Source organism: Candidozyma duobushaemuli, assembly GCF_002926085.2.
Source record: "Candidozyma duobushaemuli strain B09383 chromosome Unknown C_B09383, whole genome shotgun sequence".
Lineage (NCBI taxonomy): Eukaryota > Fungi > Ascomycota > Pichiomycetes > Serinales > Metschnikowiaceae > Candidozyma > Candidozyma duobushaemuli.
Genome location: NW_020289897.1, coordinates 1,071,010 through 1,088,823, shown reverse-complemented (window position 1 = coordinate 1,088,823; position 17,814 = coordinate 1,071,010). Strand labels below are relative to the sequence as shown.

Genomic DNA, 17,814 nt, shown 5'->3' with positions numbered 1-17,814 from the left:
AATTAAATCAAAGTTGTAAGCTTAAGCCTTCTCATACGACTCCCAGTTGTCGATGATGCTCTTAAGCTTCTCAGACTTGGTCAACTGGTAAACCTCCTCGAAGTACTCCTTGGTAATCTCGAAAGGCTTAGCAGTCAAGTTTGGAATGTACTTGTTGATCAAGTCGTTTGGCTTGACAGAAGATTTTGGAATCTTCTTGCACAAGAATCTCTGGAATGGCTTCACACCAGACATCAAGTAGGACGAGTGGAAAGGCACAGAAATACCCTTCAATGGGATCACAGCGAAACCTCTCTGCAAATCAATTGGCTGAGGCTTGGCAAGAGACTGGGCGGAAACCTCGTCGATGATCTCCTTCAAGTGGCCCTTAACATCCTCCAAGGACATTTGCTCCTGCAACTTCACAATGTCGATCTTGTTCAACTTGATCACGTTCAAGACGTTGGTCAAGGTGTCCAAGGCTCTCAAGTCACCAGCAGTAACATACTGGGTGTTCTCAACATTGTAGTTCACAATCTCCAACAACCAGCCGGTCTTAGCACCAACCTCATCAACAACGAATCTTAAGGCGGCATCGTTGAAAGTAGGGCTGACTCTGGTTGGGTTCACAGCACACATACCGTAGTTGGATCTTCCCAATTCGTCTCTAGGGACAGCGACTTGCATGGTCATACCTCTGTAGAAAACGACATCCACAAGAGACTCAATTGGCATAACATTGGCCAAGGAAGAAAGAGCAGAATATTCACCAAGAGAGTGACCGGCAAACATAACGTCCGATGGCACCAAACCCTTGGATTTGATGTCCTCGTAGGAAGCCTTCTCCATCAAAGTCAAAGCAGGCTGGGTGAACTGGGTAGAAGACAACAAACCAGTTGGCGAAAGGAAAGTGTAAGAAGTGGTGGTGTGGTCAATTTCCTTGAAAATCTTCTCCGACTTGATCTCACCGTCCTCACCAATCGTCTCGAACATCATGGAGATGTAGTTGTCTCTGATCTTTCTACCCTTGGCACCGCCAAAGTGAACAGTCAACTCGTTAGGGTTGTTCTTCACAATGTCGAGAATGGAGAAACCGTAGTTGTCGACAAAGTGACGGTCAGCACGGTCCCAAACCTCACGAGCAACCTCAGAAGAGTTGTACAAGTCCATACCCATACCCTGTTCCTGAGAGCCCTGACCAGTGAAGACATAAGTGGTGACTGGCTGCTCAATCTCAGCCTCACCCATCAACACTGGACTATCGGTTTCAACGTTTCTGGTCTCAACCTTGATGATCTTACGACCGTTGATCATACCAATGTGCTCCAAGGAGGTCTGAAGAATATCGTTTGGCAAAACCATACCAACGAAGTCAGCCTTGAAAGCTCTGACTCTGGAAGCGACACTGTTGGCAGCCCACTGCTCAACCAAGGATCTGATCGAACCGGAAGAGTACATACCGTGGGTGATGGTGCCTGGCAACTTGGCGTAAGAGGCGAAAACACGAGAAACGTGGATAGGGTTGTAATCGCCAGAAACCTTAGCGTAAGGCTCGTTGGTAGAAGGAGCCTTGGAGGTCATCTCCTCACCAGAAGAAAGTGGGATAGCATTCTCGAACTTCACGGCCTGCTCAATGGTGTTACCGTTTCTGGAGAAGTAGTCAATCACTGGGTTGCCGAAAGAGACACCGGCCTCGTAGTCGATGGAACCAACCTGGATAACTTCCTTGGTAGGCAACTCCAAGAAAACACCACCGACGGTCTTGATGGAGGAGTAAATACCAGCAGCCTTGAACTTGTAAGTAGACTCACATCTGAAAGTCAAGATCTGGTTAAGCAACTCCACGTCCTTTTCCAAGTGGAACCACTCCTTGGATCTCAAAATAGCCAAGTCCTTAGCAGACTTGAAGGCAATCTGGAATGGATCCTCGGTGACCTTCTGGAAAGTGTTCTCGAAGTCCTCGTACTCACCACGGTACAAGAACTGGGAGGTGACCTCCATGACAGGACGGCCCTCTCTGGTGATGGTGCCCACAACTTCGACCATTTTACCAGAAGGCTGGTTCAAAACAGCCTTGATGAGAGCATCAGAAGAAACAACATCGTCCTTCTTCAATGGCTCGGCACCAGGAATCATACGGTAGCCGTTAGACATGTGCACCAATTTCAACAAGTCACCGTCCACAGTCTTTGGGAAAATGGCCTTCATGATAGCCTTCCAGCCAACCACAATGGCGAAATCCATAGGAGCCAAGGTAGGCTTGTTTGGTCTAGGAATGAAAGCATCACAGGTGTTACCAATGGCGTGGGTAAACTCAGAGATATCCTTACCGCTGATGGTAATCTTGTCACCTGGAATGACCTGGTCCACGTTGATATCCAAATCAACAGGAACGTCAGAGCCAAACCACAATTTCCAGTAGAAAGCCTTGATTCTGTCGTTTCTGCCCTCCATCACCTCAGAAATTGGAGCAAAACCGTCCTCTGGAACGTACTTGTAAAGGAAAGGCAATTCGACAGGCTTGTTGTCGGCAGTTCTGTGTTCGATCAAAGACATCTGGATCAAGCCTTCGGAGTTCAACTTGATTTCAGCGACCTTCTTAACGTCACCCTCGATGGCCTCAAAAACAGAAAGGTTGGCATTTTTAGAACCAACGTTCGAGATCACCACCTCCATGTTGGCAGCAGGACCCAAAATGTCCTTGACAGAGTTTGCAACATGATTGATACCCTGGACAACTCTCTCAGTGCTGATGAAAGCGTACAACCAGCTCAACTGAGAGCCAGCCAACAACTTGAGCCATTCAGACTGATTTGGAACAGAAGAGCCAATCTTGTAAGTGGTCTTGTCACCAGATTTCTCGATAGTCACACCAGAAACGGATTCAGTAACAGCTGGAGCCTGGCCACCAAAGTACTCGACCACAGGAATCTTGGAAAAGTCACCTTCATAATCATCCTTGACCAATCTCTTGATGTGACCCTCGTGAATGCCATCCAAGATATCCTTAATTGGCTCGTTGACCTTGTTGGTGAACTGAGCAGCAACAGGACCGTGAAGAATACAGGTTCTCTGGACATCCTCGTCAACAACAGACTCGAGGTCCTCAGACTGCCAAAGAGAGTCCTTCTTGAAGAAAAACTCAAATCTCTCGTCCAAAACAGGCACAAATGGAGCAGGCTTCTGGGCAGCTCTGGCACACAACATCAAGAAGTAGTCACAGTCCTCCTCAGAGATCAACTGGGTCTTGGCCAAAGAGAAGGAGTCGAAGAACTTGTCAACGAAAGCTTGAGGGGTCTTCTCCAACTGGCCAAAGTTCTGGATCAAGGACTGCTTCTCGGAAGCAGAGGTGAATCTCTCCTCGACTCTTCTGAGGTAGTCGCCCATGAAGTTTCTCAAGGAAACATCAATCCAGCGCTCGGACTTCTTCACGAACATCAACTCGATCAATCTGTTGGCAACTTCCTGGTAAGTCATGTCCTCCAAGTCACAAACACCCTGAGCATTACGGCCGAACCAAGGCTTCTGGAAGTCCTTGTTCAATCTGCCAATAATATAGTCCTTCTTCTTGGTCAAAGCCTCAGAGAGCTTATTCTTGGGCAAGTTGAAGATGGTCTCGTCCAACTCCTTCCAGAGCATAACACCTCTGGTAGCGAGCTTGTGGATAGGCTCACCCATCTCGGATCTGACAGTGATGATACCTCCAGTAGGCTTCTTGTAAGTGCTTTCCCATTTGGCGTCAGCAACACCGGTACATTCAGCAATGGCCTGCTTGGCAGCCAAAGAGGTGTGGGCTTCCTTAGCAGTCATGACTCTAGAACCGAACAAGACACCGTCAAATGGCATTGGTGGGTAGTTGAACTCGTGGGACCAAGAACCAGTCAAGTATGGGTAAGTCTCTTCGTCGGAGCCGAAACCAGAACCGGCAACCAAAACGATGTTGGAGCACTTTCTGATCTTAGCGTACATCTGCAAAACTGGCTGGTGGAAGTCCTCGTAAGAGTGGTGACCACCACCTCTACCACCGGTCCACTGAAGCACAATAGGGAAGTTAGGGTGGGCCTTGGCAATAGCAATGGTCTGGTTGATGGACTCAATGGAACCTGGCTTCAAGCCCAAGTGGGTCAAGCCCAATTCTTCAATGTACTCTGTGGCAACCTCCAAGGAAGGAACACCGGCACCAATGGTCAAGGACTGGATAGGGAAACCCTTGGCTCTCAATTCCTTGATCAAAGGAATACCCCACTGCAACATTCTAGGGTTGACGTAGATCAAGTTGATACCGATACCGGAACCTGGGGTGACTCTGCTGGCGATTTCTCTCAAAGCTCTTTCCATACCCCTTGGCTCGAAGTAGCCGCCTCCAGCCAATTCAATGTGGTAACCAGCGTTGATGGTAGCAGAGACAATATCGGTGTTGACTGTGGAAGGGGTCATGCCAGGAACCATCAATGGAGCTCTTCCAAGAAGTCTGGAGAACTTTGTGTCGACGAAAACCTTGCCGGCCTTGGTCTTGACCAATTTAGGTCTGTACTCGTCCAACCAGTTGGGAGCCCATTTGATGGAGCTCTGGGTTCTGTTGAAAATCTCCTGCTTGAAACCATACTCATCTTCCTGGTTGGTGTCGATGGTACCAGAAATAATCACACGGGCTCCAGTACCTTCCTTGTTTCTGTGGGTCAAAACACCCAAACCGGAAACGCCTCCAGGGCCGAAATCCAACAAGTGGGTGCTATCGAAGTTGGTAGCGGTTTCCCAGTGAACAGGCAACTCGGTAATGCACTTGGTGAGTCTGTCGACAACGTCGCCCTTGGAATCCTGGAAGTTCTCGCCAGAGTAGGTATCGTAGACGGGGATCTTGAGGTCAGCAGCAGAAAACTCCAAGCCATCGTTTTGCACATCAGCCAAAATCATGTCGGTGGCTGGCTCAAGAAGATGGGAGTGGAAAGGAGCAAAGATGGGCAAGAAACGGTTGGAAAACTTCATCTTACGGTCGGAAAATGGCACACGGGCCTGGTCCAAACCAGATGGAGCCTTGTTGTTTCTCAAGGTCAAGTTCAAACCGTAAAGCGACTCTGGAGGACCAGAAACAACCATATTTCTGCCACCGTTGACCAAAGAGATGGCAACGTGTTTTTCGGATGGCAAGTGGGCGTTGGTCTGTTGGATGAAATTCTCCACCTCCGAAAGAGACAAGTCTCTCACAGACAACATTGGAGATGGTCTACCTTCACCGTTCTCCAAGGAGTCCTGCAACATCGTAGGAGGCAAGGAAGTTCTAGGGTAGGCCATGAGACATCTGGCACCAATGAAGAAAAGCAAGGAAACGGCCTTGATGGAGTTTTCAGTGAAAGACTCCCAGTCATCAGAACTGGCGATGGCGACAGCAGTCACCAAACCTTGAGAGTGACCAGTAGCACCGACCAAGGCGTCTCTGAATTCGCCAGGCGTGATACCCAAAGTTTTGCATGTCACAGCATAGTGGCACAACTGGATCACACAGATCAATGGGCACGAAACAGGTACACTCAACAAGTACTCCTGGTCGGGTGTCTGGTCGGGCAGCTTCAACCATTTCAAGATGTCAAAGCCCTGGGTGTAGATTTTGTCGACGTTAGAGGTGGACTTGACCAACAGAGTCAACTTGGAGGCGAATTTCTGGAGCAATTCGGCGAGAAGCCCGTGGTACATGTAATTGAGCTCTCTCAACTCCTCAAAGTAGTCGTCTGTGTTACCCTGACCACCGAAAATGGCGACTGTCTTAGCCAAGCGGCGGGCCGAGCTTTGCACCAAGTCAGACAGCTGTCTTGGAATGGTGGTGTTTGAAGAAAGGACCGCATCGAAGTAGTGCTTAATAACTTCCTTGGTTTTGGCAGCTGTGGTGGGGTAGGTCTCGTCAGCAAGCAACTGGGCGGCAAAGCTGTGGATATCGGAATTAGGGAAAAATCTGGACTGGAATTCCAGCAAGACTGCTGTCAAAATCTCGTTGAACTCACCTTCGACAGTAGGGTCCACCAACGAGGCGGTGAAGCCGACAAATTTGGCAAAAAGCTCGGCTGGAGAAGCGGGTTCTTCATCAGAAGCAAAACCCTCTGTTGGAACGGGCAAAGTCTTCACAAACTGCTCCTTCAACTGGGAGTACTTGAAGAAGAGCTCTGTGGGTACCAAGATGGTGTGTTCTATGGACCCGTGGGATAGGGCTAGCTGGCGGTGTGTTGTGCTCATTCTAGCTTATGGATGGCTCTTTTTTTCTTTGAAAGTGGGATATATATTCTCGGTGGTACGCGAGATGATATGAAGAAAAGAGGATCCGTTTTGTTTAAGAATGGCTTCAGAGACTAAATTTTGGGTCCCTTGGTTTTTGCAACTCTCAACAATGTCTGTGCAGAACCCGCATATAGTTGGTTAGTTTGTTGGGAGTCTTACCGAGCGAACTTGCAGAGGTGGTGTGGCTGTGTGCAGGTTGGTTTCATGAAAAGGGTCGACTTCTTGCAGCCAACGGGCTGGAAGGCAGAGGTAAGCTGATGGAGACGCGTGAATCTGCTGGAATTTCTGTTCCTTGGGGTGCTGTACGTGATAGACGGGCAGAAAGAGGAAACACCCGTACACCACTGACATTGGGCTGCAGCTAGCTCCGAGCGCCGAAACGACTACCCAGGATTTGGCTGGGGCCGGCGAGGCCAATTAAGCAGATCTCAAGCGGAAACTTTTTTGGAAAGTTGTGCCAACCATATATTTAGATTTTTCGGCGAGTGGAGCTTTTTGGCGTGGTCTAGTCCGGGGTCTCGGAGGCAATCTTGCAGGTCCGACTCCGAAAGTTCTCCCAATGCAACAACGTGGTCGCTAGCTACAAGGTCAAAAGAGGGTGATCCATACATGTCATTGAAAGTCAAAGTTACAATTTCTCCAGAAAATAGGGGGCAGGAGCCCGTGGGTGGTAATGTGGAAGAAATGGGTCTTTGCAGGCTGCAGGAATTTGCACCCAAGCCGAGCAGACCAACCCCCAGAATTCAAGAAACCGGGATCATCTGCCACCAAGTCTGACGCTATTATTAGAATCTTTACGGCAGAACATCTTGATGTTTTTAAAAAGATGACTCTTTCTTTAAAACGTCCAAATCAGATATGGGTCCATCTGTGCATCGTGCAGTCTTTGGGAAGATCGTTGGATCTGACGTGAAGACACAAAATCGTTTATGTGAATCCCCCTATTGTTTTTTCTGAAATTCCCAGAATTGTTCCTCGCAACATACCTTCAAATTACCACGCCCGCCGAAACGCCAACCATTTCCAGCTTTTTCCTCTTTGTTGGCTCACAGCCTCTGGAAATTGGCGCGTTTGGGCGAGGCCGTTCCGCACCCAAAAAGCCATCGGGGCGAACAAAGGCGGGCCTCAGTCTTATCTTGCAGCTCATTGTTGCGATTTTCTTTGTTCTTTGTTTTCCATCTGAAACCGATCTGAAGGCGATTTTAGACCGATCCGAAGGAGATTCTGGAAAATTAAGAAATTTAGATAAAAGCTATTTTCGTATTTTTGGGGTGGTTTGGGTTTTGTGGGGTTGACTGTTCTAGGCTCGTGGTGGCTGCAAACTAGGGACCTCATGGCTATGCACTAAGGGGAATCTCTAGGAGTTAAAATAAGTAAGGGGTGCCTTTTGTCCGGTGGCCTTGTCGTCATTTTGCGTTTACGGTAGGATCTTATCGTAGTTTTTGATGGGGTGTGAAAGTGGACTAGTCTGATTTGAGTGGTTCTTCATTTATGCAATTATAGGCACTTGCAACGATAAGCTCTCTTCAGTACCTTTGAGGAAATAGACTACACATGATGGACTTAGCCTTCACGAGAAAATCATCAAACTATCGGTTTGGGCATATCTTATCTATGTACTGGAATAGCCCATCTCGGCTGTGATGCATATTTAGGCTCAGACCAAATCACTCAAATCAGAACCATTGATTCGATTTGGCCAAGACTCTACCTCTTCTTTGGCAATTTACCACCCGGCTTACTTACCGGGCAATCCCAACACATTGTTCACCTGCTTGGGAAACTCCCTCACCACAATCTCACACTTGACCTCCTTGCAAAGATCCTTCTTATTATAGTAAGGCACTCTCTGCAACAACTCGAGACCCGTGCTCCGCTCGAGCGCCTCCACAGGCACCTGGAACGCCGTCAAGGGCTGCTCATTATCGATGGGCTCGTTCGGCAATACAAACGCACCCACAGAAATCTTATCACTGCCATTGGCTTCTCCTACCACGAGCTTAAAGAAATGAGTGGGAACGGCGATGTTTGGTGGCGAGCCAATCACCTCATACGTCACTCTGAACTTGTCATCGCTGCACTTCTTGGGCAAGTACAATGGCCCCGTCATGACACGGACGTTATCGTAGCGGCCCGTGAGTCTCCTGACGAAATCTTCAAAATGCGCCCAGTAGTCACGGTTGAAGCCCTCTCCAACCTGAGGACTCATGTTGGTGAGCAAGAAGGTCTCGTCCATAGCCTGCTGCAGAAACTTAGCATCAGCCGCTGGCGCCTGGTGACCTCTGTCGTAGCCTGAACGGAAGTAGTCTCGGAGACGAGCACGGAACTTGAGCGGTATGCTCTCGTCCTCCTTGAAAACCAGCTTCTTTCTGTCGACTCCGTCTGCTCTGCTGATCGACTCTTTGGTGATGTGCTCCAAGATCCAGTAGGGGTTTCTCGTCAGTCTGTCGTAGCACGAAATGAACTCGCTGTTTTTCTGAAGATCGTGGATCGGGCCTGGGAAGCCGTATTTGTAGAAACCATCAGGTTGCACAGACACCGGAGAAAGAGCTGGAGATCCAACAGGAGCTGGCAAATTGGGGCTGGTTTTGGAGGGTGGGTCCTGGGTCGTAGGCGTAGGCTGGCTCAGGCGGCCCAGAAGAAAGAGGCCACGCCCACAGTGCCGAGACCTAGAGTGTGAGGAAGAAACTTGGACATGATGAGGAAGAAGTTCGCGAATGAGCAGAGGTGTATTTGTGGAGGTGGGAGTGAGCTGCGAGTTACGATTTGATGGTGTTTTGAAGTTGATGATCGGAATTGTTGAATGGAGGTTTTTGACTGCTGGATTATTTGATTGGCATTTCGTGGATTTTGTGTGGATTCTGGTGGACTCTTGGTGGTGAAGAATGGCTGCAAACGCGGTAGCGCATGGTGGTCCAGGTGGTGACGAGGAAGATGAAATGCGGTATATGAGGATGTGAAATTTAAGGTGGAGCCAATTGAAGTTTGAAAATTTCTTGTCCAAGTTAGGATTTAGTTGAAACGAGCTGTTTTTACGTTTTTGCTGGGTTTGCTTGAACGCCTATGTCTTGATGTGGGTAGACACCGCATTTGTCAGAAGCTTGTCAAACGTTCAAACATCAGGAATGAAATCTTAAAACCCAAAACACCCCATTTTCCCAACTTGCGTCTATAAGAAAACTTTTATCGCTTAATAGCGCCTCGCTTCGTCAAGGCGACGTTCTCAGCTTATGCCTAGGTTCTGAACTGATATGTGATACTATCTATAATCAGACCAGCCTTGATAATAGCCATATTCACTTTTTAAAGCATTGTTCCTAAGTGGAGACGCCGCTTTACCCTGTAAAGCCCCTGCCCTTCCTCAATTGAGACTTTTCATCATTGCAACCCTGACGATCCCACACCAGTTGACCTACACCACCTACATCAACCACCCAAGTCCTACTTAACAAAATAACTTACAAAATCACTTCATGCACTAAATCACCCCTCCGCCAATCACATCCTTGGAATTCGCTTCGTTCCAGGCCTGGCCAACACCCTTTTGCAGCCGTTTGTGGGGATTCCACCTCAATGGGACCCATAACCCACCAAATACGTCCTTGTCCTCATCCTCACTCACCCTCACCAATTCCGTCGCGAAAGTTGCCGTGACCTCGAAACCTCCAGACACGATATCCCCTACCGCCCCACTCGGCCCCACATCAATTCTCGAGCCGAGCCTCGAGGCTCAAAGGGACAATCAGAAATAATGAAAAAAACTTTCAAAACTTCTGCTCAATTGCCCTAAATCTAAGCAGATGCTTCCTCTACCCTGGCTTCAATGTCGCTGTCTCGCACGACAAAATGGCTGCAACATCGCCATGTCTCCCCTCCACCTACTAATCAAAACTTCAAATTTTCCTAGACCCTGAAAATCTCCATCCCCACAAAATCCCAGTTATGCCTCCTTGATCCCCTTAACCCTGGAAAGTGGGGGCGATCTTGGCGGCTTATCGCACAATGCCTGGCACAATGCTGCGATAACGATAGCGAAAGTGCCGCCGTGCCTCGGGGTATATAAAACACGCCGTGCCGCCTCTAAACTTTCACAAACATGACCTGGCACGATTTGGCCAAAAGAGCCACCGACATATATGACAATTCTTTGAAAAAGACCTTGGAGTTGTTCCCTCTTGACGATGAGGCACTCAAGGAGTTTGAACTGCTTCCCTCAGCTAGAGGGAAAACCGTTGAGGACTACGGTTCACCCGCCAAGGTGCCCATTGACGTTTTCAGAGAGAAAATGCCAGAAAAGTCTCTCGCAATCACGGAAAAGGATCCCTGCGAGCTTCTTCAGGACCTCAAGCTGGGTAAGGTTACCTGTGTTCAGGTGTTGACCGCCTACTTCCATGCTGCTATTTTCGCCTCGAAACTTGTCAATTGCATCTACGAGTTCTTGCCCGAGGAGGCTATGGCGTTGGCTAAAATGCTCGATCTGGGTGACAAAAACTTACCCTTGTACGGTCTTCCACTCTCGCTCAAGGAGATGATTCCTTTCAAAGGAAGAGCAGTCACCCACGGCTCTCTCTGCTACTTGGACAGAGTGGTGGACTACAATGCAGATATTGTGAATATTTTGGTCAGCGCCGGTGCTGTGCCGTTCGTTCGTACCACCAATCCACAGTCTTTGATGATGCTCGAGTGTGAATCTTGGACTCACGGCAGAACGGTCAATCCGTACAACTCGCTGTTGACCTGTGGAGGCAGTACAGGTGGAGAAGGTGCTCTTCACGGTATTGGAGCTTCAGCTTTTGGTTTGGGTTCTGACATTGGCGGTAGTATCCGTTGTCCTAGTGCTTTTAACGGTATCTACGGTCTCAGATCCACAGTGGGCAGGCTTCCCAGCAGCGATTACTTTTCATGTCAGCTTGGCCTGGAGTCAATTCTTTCTGTGACCGGTCCCATGACCCGTTCTTTGGCGCTTTTGGACCTTGTCATGAAGACCATCACAGATCTGTCTCCTTGGCTTGTGGACCCATCGTTGTACCCTCTCCCATGGAAAGCACCAAAGAAGGAGAAACTCAAAATTGGAATTTTGTATGACGACGGCTTGGTAGCTCCACAGCCTCCCGTGGCCCGTGCTTTGAAGATGGTAGCAGAACAGCTCTCCAAAATGAGCAATGTTGAGGTTGTTCCATTCAAGCCGTACAAACACGACAAGGCCTGGGAAATCATCACATCGCTTTACTTTGAAGACGGCGGTGCCGACACAAGATCCACTATGGAGCGTTCTGGTGAACCCATGCTTCCTCAAACAGAGTGGATCCTCACTGGCAAGCACGTCAAGCCTTTGGAACCCAAGGGTATCTGGCTGTGGAACATTGAAAAAGTGAAATACCGTAAGGAGTACCTTGCCCACTGGTTGAGCCAAGGAGCCCCAGATGCGGTGATTGCTCCTGTGTTCCCTGGTCCAGCCTGTAAGCCTAGGACATCGAGATATTGGGGTTACACGGCCCAATGGAACCTTCTCGACTATCCTGGCATGGCCTTCCCTGTGACTACTGTTGATCCTGATCTTGATGCTCCTGTCAAGGACTACAAGCCCAGGAACGAGATGGATGAGTTTGTGTGGAAGCAGTACGATTCTGCTGAGAGCTTTGCCAATGCTCCTGTAGCACTTTGTGCTGTGGGGCTTCGTAACAGCGATGAAACTGTTGTTGAGGTGGCCAAGATTTTGGAAAAGAAGTAGGTGTGTAGGGTGGTGCCATTTTGAAAAGGATGCTTTGATCTATTAGTGTAGCGCTAAAAGGTGGTAAGTCAAGGGTTCGCCTCGGCTGATTTTTGATTCTTGGAATCACGGTTGTTCTTCGTTTATGAGATATGAATATCATGAATACTAATATTCCACATTGGCTGTATCATTTCGAGTTCTAGTATACCTCATTGGCTTTGATGGTGCTTATTCAGAGGTGAGAAGTGCTGACATGTAGTTTCAACATCGCAACCTCGCCAGTCATAATACATAGATTACTTCGATTCCATCAAAATGTACTCTTTTAAATTTCTCCTTTTCATTTCTCCTTGGCGGCCCAGGCTGGAATGTCTCAGACTGGCGATCTTCCGTCATTGGGGCTGTGCAACAAAAAAGCATACCCAAAGCAAAGCAAACCCTCTCCAAATAACTCAATCTATAGCACACAACCACCAAAACAACCTCCCCAAAATCAAATCAAATAAATCTCTCGTCGTGTCTCGGTCTATTGTATTCGATGTTATTACCCGATCGGGGTGGATATCTCTCGCACGAAAAATCTGGGGAAGTATCAAAACCAACAACTACCGTTTTCTTCCACCATGGCCCCGGAGTATATCGAGCTCCAGCAGCTCCCAACGAAGAAGCAAAACCGCAGTTTACAACCAGCCTCACGCAAGACGAGGTGGCCACCATTTTGCTGCGTTTGGGTCTACCGTCTATCTTCGACTCTTTTGAAGAATTACCCCCACTGGCTCGTTTCATGATAGAGAAAATCGAAAATTTGGCTATTGAAGACGCTGTTGTGATTTTAAGAGATGTCTTGGCAGAACACAGGGGCGATGTGAACTTCCCTCTGGCCGATTACCACTTGATAGAGCGTCTTTTGAGTCAACTACCGTCAGACCAGCGGGACCTGGTGGACAAGAAAAGCAGAGATAGCGACTCGGACCAGGAAACGAAGACGGACCAATGGGCGCTAGAAGTGAGACTTGAAGCGGGGTTGGTGGCCTTCCACTCGCCGTATCCTGAAGTCAGAGCTGTGGTGGATCCATTGGATGATCCGTCTATTCCAGTCGAGACGCTACGAGTGTACGTGATTGGCTTGTCGTGGACGCTTATGGGTTCTTTGATCAACAACTTTTTTGTCCACAGACTTCCCAGTATCGTTCTTTCGACAAGCACTGTGCAGCTTCTACTTCTACCTAGCGGCAAACTCTGGGAAAAAGCGTTTGGGATGAATAAAAAGGTAAACATTTTTGGGAAAGAGATAAATCTCAACCCTGGGCCGTGGAACTACAAGGAGATGATGCTTGCAACTATCATCTACTCGTGTTCAGCAGGAACACCGTATGCCATTTACAACTTCTTCGTCATGAAGCTTGACCGCTTCTACGGACTCGACTGGGTCACCTGGGAATACCAAATCATGTTTGCGTTGTCAACCCAATTTCTTGGCTTCGCCTTCGCTTTCCTTATGCTCAAGGTCTGTGTGTACCCTAAGAAAGCCATGTGGCCCACGCTTTTGCCCACAATAGCTTTAAACAGAGCTCTTATGAAGGATGATCCCAAAACCAACATCAACGGATGGACGATATCCCGGTACTCGTTTTTCTTTGTTGCATTTATCGCCAGTTTCTGCTACAACTGGCTTCCCTCTTATTTATTCAAGGCACTCTCCACATTCAATTGGCCTACGTGGTTTCTGCCAGACCTGATCCACCTTATCAATGTCACCGGAACAAATCAAGGATTGGGCCTCAATCCACTTCCCACACTTGACTGGAATATCATAGACATGGCGGGGTGCTTGACCATTCCTTTCTACACCTACGCCAACCAGTATCTTGGTTTGAGTCTTGGATTCCTCACAATTCTTTTGGTTTACTACACCAACAACAAGTGGACATCGTACTTCCCAATCAACTCAAATCGTTTGTTCAGCAACACAGGTGAGGTATACGATGTCAAGAAGATTCTTGACGAAAACAAGGCCTTCAATCACGACAAATATATGGAGTACGGTCCGCCATACTTTTCAGCCGCCAACTTGGTCCTTTATGGTGCCTACTTTTGCATGTACCCCTTCGCTATCTTGTATCATGCCGTTACCGAATGGACGTCCATGAAACAGAGTTTTGCCAACATTTGGTTCACTGTCAAGGACTCATTCAATAAGGACCTGGATTCAAACTACCACCGCTTTGCTGATGACCCACACTGCCTGATGATGTCTCACTACAAGGAGGTGCCCAGCTGGTGGTTTTTGACCATTTTGATTGTGAGTGTCACGTTTGCATTGATCTGTGTTATATTCTATCCCGTCGAGACGCCTGTGTGGGGAATCTTTTTCACCATTGGCATCAACTTTATATTCCTTATTCCAATCACTGCCATAGCCTCGGTGACTGGTTTCGCCTTCGGCTTGAACGTGTTGGTTGAGCTCATTGTTGGTTATGCGATTCCCAATTCTGGTATTGCCCTTATTACCCTCAAGGCGTATGGTTACAATATCGACTCACAAGCGTCTAATTACATCACAGACCAGAAGTTAGCACACTACACTAAAGTGCCACCTAGAGCGATCTTCCGTGGCCAGATTATTCTGACATTCCTCAGTGTGTTTGTTGCGTTAACCATTGCCAATTGGCAAATGAGCAATATCCCTGACATTTGTGAATTGCACCAGAAGAACAAGCTTAGGTGCCCGGGTGCGAATACCTACTTCTTCTCCAGCATCCAGTACGGAGAAATCGGCCCGGCAAAGGTCTTTGGCGGTATATACCCTATTTTGAAGTGGTGCTTTTTGCTAGGAGCGGTGATGGTCGTTCCTATGGCGCTCTTCAAGAAGCACGGGCCTTCCAGAATCACCAGATCGTTCCAGCCAACGATCATCTTGGGAGGGTTCTTGAGTTACGCCCCATACAACATGCTGTATTTCACCGGCGGGCTCTACATGTCGTACCTCTTCATGAACCGCATCAAGCGGAACTATACCCTTTGGTGGGAGAAGTACAATTACATCTTGACCAGTGCGCTCTCAGCAGGTGTGGCATTCAGTGCTTTGCTCATTTTCTTCACCGTTCAGTACGACAAGGATGATCTCAACTGGTGGGGCAACAATGTGAGCAACATGGGCATTGAAGGGTCCAACAAGCACCATGCCTGGCTCAAGGCCTCAGACGCTCCCGAAGGGTACATCGGTTTGAGAAAGGGCCAGTTCCCTTAACCACCGGCACAAACCTCTTTCTAGAATATGACTTTCGCCGTCAGTATCACATATAGAATCGTTACAATAGATACCATAGCCACGGCAATAAGCGCCGAGACGCTCGACATTGGATAGTAGCCCTCAGTTAGCATATTTTCAGCGTAGTAGAACCGAACAAAGCCTGTGATGAGGGTGATGATTCCAAGTACAATGCAAACCACAGCAAACGGCTTACCTAAGCTCAAGGTACTGCTGTTTCCATATTCTATAATCACAGTGTATGAGCCAATGTCCACCTGACACTCCTGTTCAGTGAATCGTAGAAGTTGTGCCAATGCAATGCCTATAGATACACATACAATGGATGTGCGTAGCCACGCCAAAAACGTTCTTTCGTTTGCGAGCTGGTGTTAGTAGAGGTAGTGTTAAAGCATTGATCAACATACATTATCTCTGGCGACAGTCTTGACGTTTTTTAGTCTCTTAGATCGAAGAGAATACCCACTCATGAGTATGGGGTAGTAGATGCGCGGGCCTGCAGTAGGTACCAAGCAGGGGAGTCGTATAAATCGGCCATTTCAGCAAGTGAAATTTCGAGTATTTATTCAATGAGTATGGCAACAGAGGATTGGCGACATAGGCAATCCATCAAATATACGAAACCCACTCAACTCACTAAAACCTATGTCAGTTGGTGGGTGGCTGCACCTCGCTGCAGCATGTGGCTGCAAAACGCTACACTCCATCACACTGCTCGTCAATTCATAGCTAACTACAAAATCAAAGCGGCACCAGCCACCAAGGCAGCAGCACCCATGGCCATGGGCTTGGCACCGGCATTCTCCTCAGGAATGTCAAAACTCTTGGTGATGTTGGCACAAGCAATTCTGGTGGTGTTGTGCAAGTGAACAACCACCGACAAGTCAGCAAAGAAGGCCTCGTTGTCCTCGTTCAACGAGAGGTATGGGTCAATGTAGGATGTCTGGAAAGACTGGGCCTCGATCTCGCCGTGTCTGCCAGAAAGGTCACCAACCTCCAATTCGGCAGGAGTATCAGCCTTCTCGTGACCGTTGTATGGGTTAAAGTGGGCCTTAGTGCCAGTGCAGTTGCCGTCGGCAGGAACAGGCAACTCGTGGATGTGGTACATGAAAGGACCACCGTAGTCGGGCAAACCGGAAATGTCGACATCCACAAGGACAGAGCCGTTCTTGGAGGAAAACTTGACGTAACCATCCACACCCTCTTCAAAAGCGGCTCTGTAGGAAGCTCCAACAGGAGAGTCGTGGGACTCAGGAGCCGGGTCGGCAGCGACAACAGAGAGCAAAGCAGCAGCACAAGCGAGTGGTTTCCACATTACGGATAAAGACGATAGAGAAGAAGCAGGGGAAAGCAAGGGTATTTATACGTGACAGCCTTGACGTTTCTTAGCTGCAGAATGACAGGGGCCGGAACAAGATCGGTTTTGGAAGTTATTGGAGTGTCCCAGAGGGGCAGGCCTGGTGCATACGGCAAGAATGTGCACTACAATCGGTGCCGGGCGTTCATGACCTTGGGTTGAAAGAAAGTACCAAAAAGCGGTGGTATCCTTTTCACTCCCCAATGGTCCATTTCTTCTCCTGGCATCTGTTGATGGTGTAGGTGCCTCGTTCCCACCGTTTGGGCGGTTTCGGTGGCATAATTTGCTCGGGGCACAAGCACAAGATCTGGGTGCGAAAACAAGCCTCCTCCTCCAGCCAATCGCCTCCACACCGTACAATAGCCATAAAGGCTTTGGAGCAAGCGAACCAAACAGGAATCCAAGAGGGGCCTAAAAGGGAGAGGATCTGCTTCTTTTTTCTTGTACACTGGCTGCGCCATGGGGGTCGAGGTGGGTGAGTGTTCCACTGATCTTTCTGATATTTGCACCCAGTGCGGCCCAGCATGTGCTAGGATGGAAGAATAAGCGGGAACGGCTGCCATTGGTTGAGGCCTTCAAAGCCGTGGTTTCTGCGCCAATGGCAGCCGGCTTGGTCCAAGCCTCGGGTTGCCCGCTGGATATCCGATTATCGCTCAAATCTCCGTGCTTCAGCTATTTATAGTGGAAGGTCGGTTTAGAATGTAGCGGACCAGGGGAGCTTGGAAGGGCTCACTGGGGGAGTTGAGTGGCTTGTATTTTGGGATGTCTATTAGGATGGAAAACTCCCCAATGGGGTTGGGTGTGGTCTCGATTGGTCAATGGTTTTCAGGTGCACGTAAGGTGATTGTTGGTTACGGTTTTGTGTCATTTTGTTGTCGTCTCTTTTACGACGTTTTGTCGGCGAACCGGCAGCATCCTCTATTGAGAACTGTAGCTGTATATTTGAGAAGATCCAAATGGTGCTGCGGCCTAACTATTTTCGATTTCTCCAGATTTGTTCACTAAACGAACCCTCAATAACCACATATTGCTGTCCATGTTTCACTAAATTATTTGTTTGGCATTATCGGGACTACAAGGCCCTAATTTCCAGCCTCAACGATTCTAGAGCTTGATTCTGCCAGTAGATGTGATAATCAGAGTTGGCACCTCTACGACAAAGCTGTCAATCCCATCAGCTGACTTACCGACAAAGTACACTTTACGAATGTTGAATCTCGATTTTTC

At 48.4% G+C, this 17,814-nt stretch overlaps 5 protein-coding genes across 5 annotated transcripts; 2 read left to right on the top strand and 3 right to left on the bottom strand. All coding sequences in view use genetic code 12, as the record gives it.

Annotated features, from left to right (window-relative positions):
- Positions 1-21: 21 nt before the first annotated feature.
- Positions 22-8,943, bottom strand: FAS1 (tetrafunctional fatty acid synthase subunit; the record flags this gene model as incomplete). Its single annotated transcript, XM_025481858.1, has 3 exons — positions 22-6,179; positions 7,993-8,866; positions 8,899-8,943. The coding sequence occupies 3 exons, from the start codon at positions 8,941-8,943 to the stop codon at positions 22-24; spliced, it is 7,077 nt and encodes a 2,358-aa protein (XP_025336476.1).
- A 1,399-nt stretch (positions 8,944-10,342) lies between these two features.
- CXQ87_003377 (uncharacterized protein) lies at positions 10,343-11,977 on the top strand (the record flags this gene model as incomplete). The annotated part of the gene is made up of 1 exon (XM_025481857.1): positions 10,343-11,977. The coding sequence occupies one exon, from the start codon at positions 10,343-10,345 to the stop codon at positions 11,975-11,977; it is 1,635 nt and encodes a 544-aa protein (XP_025336475.1).
- A 605-nt stretch (positions 11,978-12,582) lies between these two features.
- Positions 12,583-15,209, top strand: OPT6 (Opt6p; the record flags this gene model as incomplete). The annotated part of the gene is made up of 2 exons (XM_025481856.1): positions 12,583-12,637; positions 12,661-15,209. The coding sequence occupies 2 exons, from the start codon at positions 12,583-12,585 to the stop codon at positions 15,207-15,209; spliced, it is 2,604 nt and encodes an 867-aa protein (XP_025336474.1).
- Positions 15,210-15,229: 20 nt separating this feature from the next.
- CXQ87_003375 (YidH family protein) lies at positions 15,230-15,700 on the bottom strand (the record flags this gene model as incomplete). The annotated part of the gene is made up of 2 exons (XM_025481855.1): positions 15,230-15,595; positions 15,638-15,700. 2 exons carry the CDS (start codon positions 15,698-15,700, stop codon positions 15,230-15,232), a joined length of 429 nt encoding a protein of 142 aa, XP_025336473.1.
- Positions 15,701-15,963: 263 nt separating this feature from the next.
- Positions 15,964-16,545, bottom strand: CXQ87_003374 (uncharacterized protein; the record flags this gene model as incomplete). Its single annotated transcript, XM_025481854.1, has 1 exon — positions 15,964-16,545. One exon carries the CDS (start codon positions 16,543-16,545, stop codon positions 15,964-15,966), a length of 582 nt encoding a protein of 193 aa, XP_025336472.1.
- Positions 16,546-17,814: the final 1,269 nt, after the last annotated feature.